This window comes from Phyllobates terribilis, unplaced genomic scaffold (assembly GCF_046119375.1).
Source record: "Phyllobates terribilis strain yellow unplaced genomic scaffold, ASM4611937v1 Scaffold_3688__1_contigs__length_72617, whole genome shotgun sequence".
Classification (NCBI taxonomy): Eukaryota; Metazoa; Chordata; class Amphibia; order Anura; family Dendrobatidae; genus Phyllobates; species Phyllobates terribilis.
In genome coordinates, this window is record NW_027366441.1 from 20,294 (window position 1) to 24,705 (window position 4,412).

A 4,412-nucleotide genomic window follows, 5' to 3' on the forward strand; every position below is an offset into this window, starting at 1 on the left:
ATCATCTGAATCTGAATGACGAACACCAGTTGCACTATAAAACTATGTGGATTCAACTATATGATCAACGATGCATCCACTATCTGTGCAAAAAAAATTAAGACACCAAAAAATAAAAAGATACATTAAATACCAATCAAGGGAGAAAAAAATTAAAAGCAAAGTCTAAACATATATAACAACTACATTCAAGGTTAACAAAATTCAAATTGATATATGTCTAAATTCATTAGAGGAGATAAACCCTAAATTTCGAACCTGTAGCCCTAAATTCATTACAGGAGATAAAACAAAACTAAATTGCGAACATGTAGCCCTAAATTCATTACAGGAGATAAAGCAACCCTAAATTGCGAACCTGTAGCCCTAAATTCATTACATGAGATAAACCCTAACTTGCGAAACTGTAGCCCTAAACTCATTACAGAAGATAAAACCTAAATTGGGACCGTGTAGCCCTAATTTCAGGGATACCAAATTCATTACAGTTCAACACAAGCTCAAATCTGACAAAAAAACTCAAATTATCAAACACAAACAGGAGATAAACCCTAAATTGATTAATTAACAAGAATAAACACTAAACTTAAGACAGGAGAGGAACGATTGGCCTAAATTGAATAAACAACACAAAAAAACCCTAAAAAATGGTTTAAATATAAATTGCGAACCTGTCGCCATGGCAAACAAATCGAACAAAATAAACGCGAAAGGAAGAGGACGATTGATTTGATAACAATTCAGGGTGATGAAAATCGCGAATCGGAAAACGATAGAACAAAACAGGGGAGAGAAAAGACGGGTGTTAGAAAGAAATAAGTAAAGGACGAAATTACCCTCTAAAAATAAATCCATGTACAATGCAGCGCGTTGCTTAGAACCGTCTGATGAAGAAAATGAAGGGACGAGATCTGTACGCATGTACGCACGAAAAGGAGTATACGCATAGGATCCTGATCCTAGCAATTATATATATTTTTATTAGTATCAAAATTAATAAAAAAATTCTAAAAATAAATCTTAATTTATGTTCTTAAGTTTATATCCATATGAGTTTTGAGCTTGCTTAAGCTTTTTTCTCCTAATACTAATACTACTAATCAAGGAAGAGGAAGGGAAAATGGCTTCCTGTTGAATGTATAGGAGAATCTGGAAAAGCGAACACCCCCAGTTAGATTTAAATCTCCTCTTCCTCCTCGTGCCATCATATATAGAGCAGTTAGTAACCAAAAAACTGATTGATCATATATCTCAGTTCTCACTCACTCAATCACATTAATTATAGATAAGCTAGCTGCAACAATGGCGCCGGTGGGACTACCCCCAGGATTCCGGTTCCACCCGACCGACGAAGAGCTGGTGAGCTACTACCTCCGGCGCAAGATCACCGGCATGGAGATCGAGCTCGATATCATCCCTGAGATCGATCTCTACAAATGCGAGCCATGGGAACTCGCTGGTTCAATTCTCAATCTCATAATTGATTTGGTAGTAGGTGAATTAGGTACGTAATTGACTAATTAAGTAAATTGATTTAATTTGCAGAGAAATCGTTCCTGCCCAGTAGGGATCCGGAGTGGTACTTCTTCGGGCCGCGGGACAGGAAGTACCCGAACGGGTTCAGGACGAACCGGGCGACCCGAGCCGGTTACTGGAAGTCGACCGGAAAGGACCGGCGAGTGAGCAGCCTGAACCGGGCGATAGGGATGAAGAAGACGCTGGTATACTACAGAGGACGGGCTCCACAGGGTATTCGTACTGATTGGGTAATGCACGAGTATCGCCTTGATGATAAAGACTGCGATCAATATACTTCCGGTATTCAGGTATACCAATTTATCAACCAGCATCACCTTATTTTTGTATGACCATGCATTTTTTATAACTCTATCCAACTAATTATATGATCAGATGCTTATCATAGGGGAAAAAAAAACTAATGACGTAAGTAAATTATATACATTTAAACTTTACCTGGTTGAAGTGTTGATACTTATATTATATATTGTTATCTTCTCAGAGTAGAGATTAAGATTTTAAGGATTTATTCCATACATTCAATTATAATGATATTATTGTTTATAAATAGGTTTTGAAAGAAAATGTTATTCAGCTAACATCCATTATAATAATATTATTTAAAAAAATTTCTTTACTTTTCGACACGTTATAGAAAGTTTTAAAACATCTTATTTCAAATAACTACATTATAATTGATAAGTTATGTGTAATAAACGATTCCTAAATAAAAATCTGTGAATTATATTTATTGATTTAATAATTTTATTTTTGCTAAGAAAATTGTTTACATATACAAACATTATATATACATTTGCAAGCGGTATAACTTTTTCTTTCGATCAGTCTAGTAATTAGTTTCAAATGTAAGTCAAGAAATCTACTGAATTATGTACCTTAATCTCAAGTTTATTTTTTCGGTACTATATGTGTTCATCAGTCATCAGACTATCAGTACAATGTGTCCATAATAATATGAGCATATAAAATACATGCATGGATAGCACAATAATAACCTGATTGACTTGGAATTAATTACCGGAAAGTTGGAACGTGAAGAAAATAAAATTCCGAACGACAATAGCTTGCAAAATGACACCCTTCTTTTTCTTTTGTGATTCTTTTGGTCTTTACATGTTTCACTTGGCTAGCTATCTCTTTAAAGTTTAAACCCGGCCAAGCCACCAGTAAAAAATGGCAACACAAAATGTACAGGATAGAAAGTTTAAAGAACATATAAAAGAAATTGTGTCCAAAGTCTTGGTAAAAAATAAAGCCATATAATTAGGCGATCGATCTTGGGATTTCTGAGTGCATGCGTGAATGGCAGAACTAAAGCTTAATAAGCTTCCAGCTTTCGCCATTACCATATACTCCGTACGATATATATGGCTTTTCTTATTTGCGTTAATTTTCACGTTTTATATATCGTTGTTACAACTATATTGCGCTCATAATCTTAATTCCAAAAAATATATAGGGAGATATTCTTTTCTTGATAGGGTCTAAGTAGCAGTATATCTTGTAGACGAAGGTGCTTTAGACTGCCTTAGCTTTCCGTTCTTTATCAAGTGAAGACAAAAGCAGAATCCCTGAAATAGCTCGACCCCTTTTGCCCTTAGCTTCTCATTTTTTCTTAATATTTTATATTAATTTCCCTTATATCAATTTTAAACCTTAGTGTATACATGCTGATCATAAAAGAGATCGTCTACCTCTTCTTTTACTTTTTCTCACTTTATTCGATCACCTACACATATAACATACACACTACCCATATATATAATTAACTAGCTCAAATACCGTGCCTATGCAATTTGTAAAATAATTTATAAAAAGTACATTTTGTTTTGGGAAATTTGACAATTTCTTTTCAGAATAATCGGTTAAATGTAGATTTTAACTAAAAAATCTTAGACAATTTTATAATTTTTTTCTTTATATAATTATTGTAGTCTTGTATATAAGTAATGTAATTGTATATCAGTATTTTAAATTTAGATCTTATGTGATTTGTGTTTCATTATACAAAATACTTAAATCGACATGTAACTTTAAGAAATAGATGTGCTTTTAACCTTTAAGAATTGTTAAGAAATAATACTTGTCTTTTTAGATACTTTTGTCTATTTTTGTTCAGATTTATTCTAGTCACTAATTTTAAATTTAATCTTTGTTCTTATAATTATTATTATTGTATTTTTTTTAGGCAAAAATTGATAACCCGAAAACATGTGTATAAAGAGATAAATAGTATCTCTAATTAATATTGGTTGATTGTATATGGGGGTTTGTGGTGTGGGTAGGATTCGTATGCTCTTTGCCGAGTATTCAAGAAGAACGGAATATGCAATGAAGTGGAAGTAGAGCAGCAGCATGGAGGGCAGTGCAGCAGCAGCAGTATAGCAAATAATAATAACTGCATGGAATCTCAGCCAGTCAACTGCAACTACTACGAAACGACATCCTCTTCTCCGAACATGATGGCAATGACATCATCACCGTCGATGTGCGTGGAAGAAGACAAAGATGAGTCGTGGATGCAGTTCATAACTGATGATCCATGGTGCTCTTCTGCTCCTTCCCTGCCTCCCGTCGACAACGTTAACGAACTCCACAGCTCCCTTTTCATCGGCTAATTACATTTATTCTTCCAACAAAAAAGGGTTTTTATTTATATATATGATGACATATTTATTATCATTTTCTAACAAAAACATGATTTTTAATCTAATAAATATATAGTTCTCCATGTTCTTGTATGTTTCACATTAATTGCTTGATGGAATTACATTTTGTTTGAGTTCATACGCACGTCTTAACTATGTTTGGGACGTATATTTCATATATATAATGATGTAATTTGTCTAGCAAGTTAATTAAAAAAGCTGTTG

General features: G+C 33.6%; 1 protein-coding gene across 1 annotated transcript; it reads left to right on the forward strand.

Annotated features, from left to right (window-relative positions):
• Positions 1 to 1,302: 1,302 nt before the first annotated feature.
• Positions 1,303 to 4,157, forward strand: LOC141248444 (uncharacterized). The gene is made up of 3 exons (XM_073669361.1): positions 1,303 to 1,459; positions 1,546 to 1,826; positions 3,825 to 4,157. The coding sequence occupies exons 1-3, from the start codon at positions 1,303 to 1,305 to the stop codon at positions 4,155 to 4,157; spliced, it is 771 nt and encodes a 256-aa protein (XP_073525462.1).
• The last annotated feature ends 255 nt before the right edge of the window (positions 4,158 to 4,412 follow it).

Coding starts and splice junctions, on each gene's coding strand:
- LOC141248444 (XM_073669361.1), top strand. CDS start 1,303: ATGGCGCCGGTGGGACTACCCCCAGGATTCCGGTTCCACCCGACCGAC. Junction 1,460..1,545: donor CGAGCCATGGGAACTCGCTG/GTTCAATTCTCA, acceptor TTTAATTTGCAG/AGAAATCGTTCCTGCCCAGT. Junction 1,827..3,824: donor AATATACTTCCGGTATTCAG/GTATACCAATTT, acceptor TGGTGTGGGTAG/GATTCGTATGCTCTTTGCCG.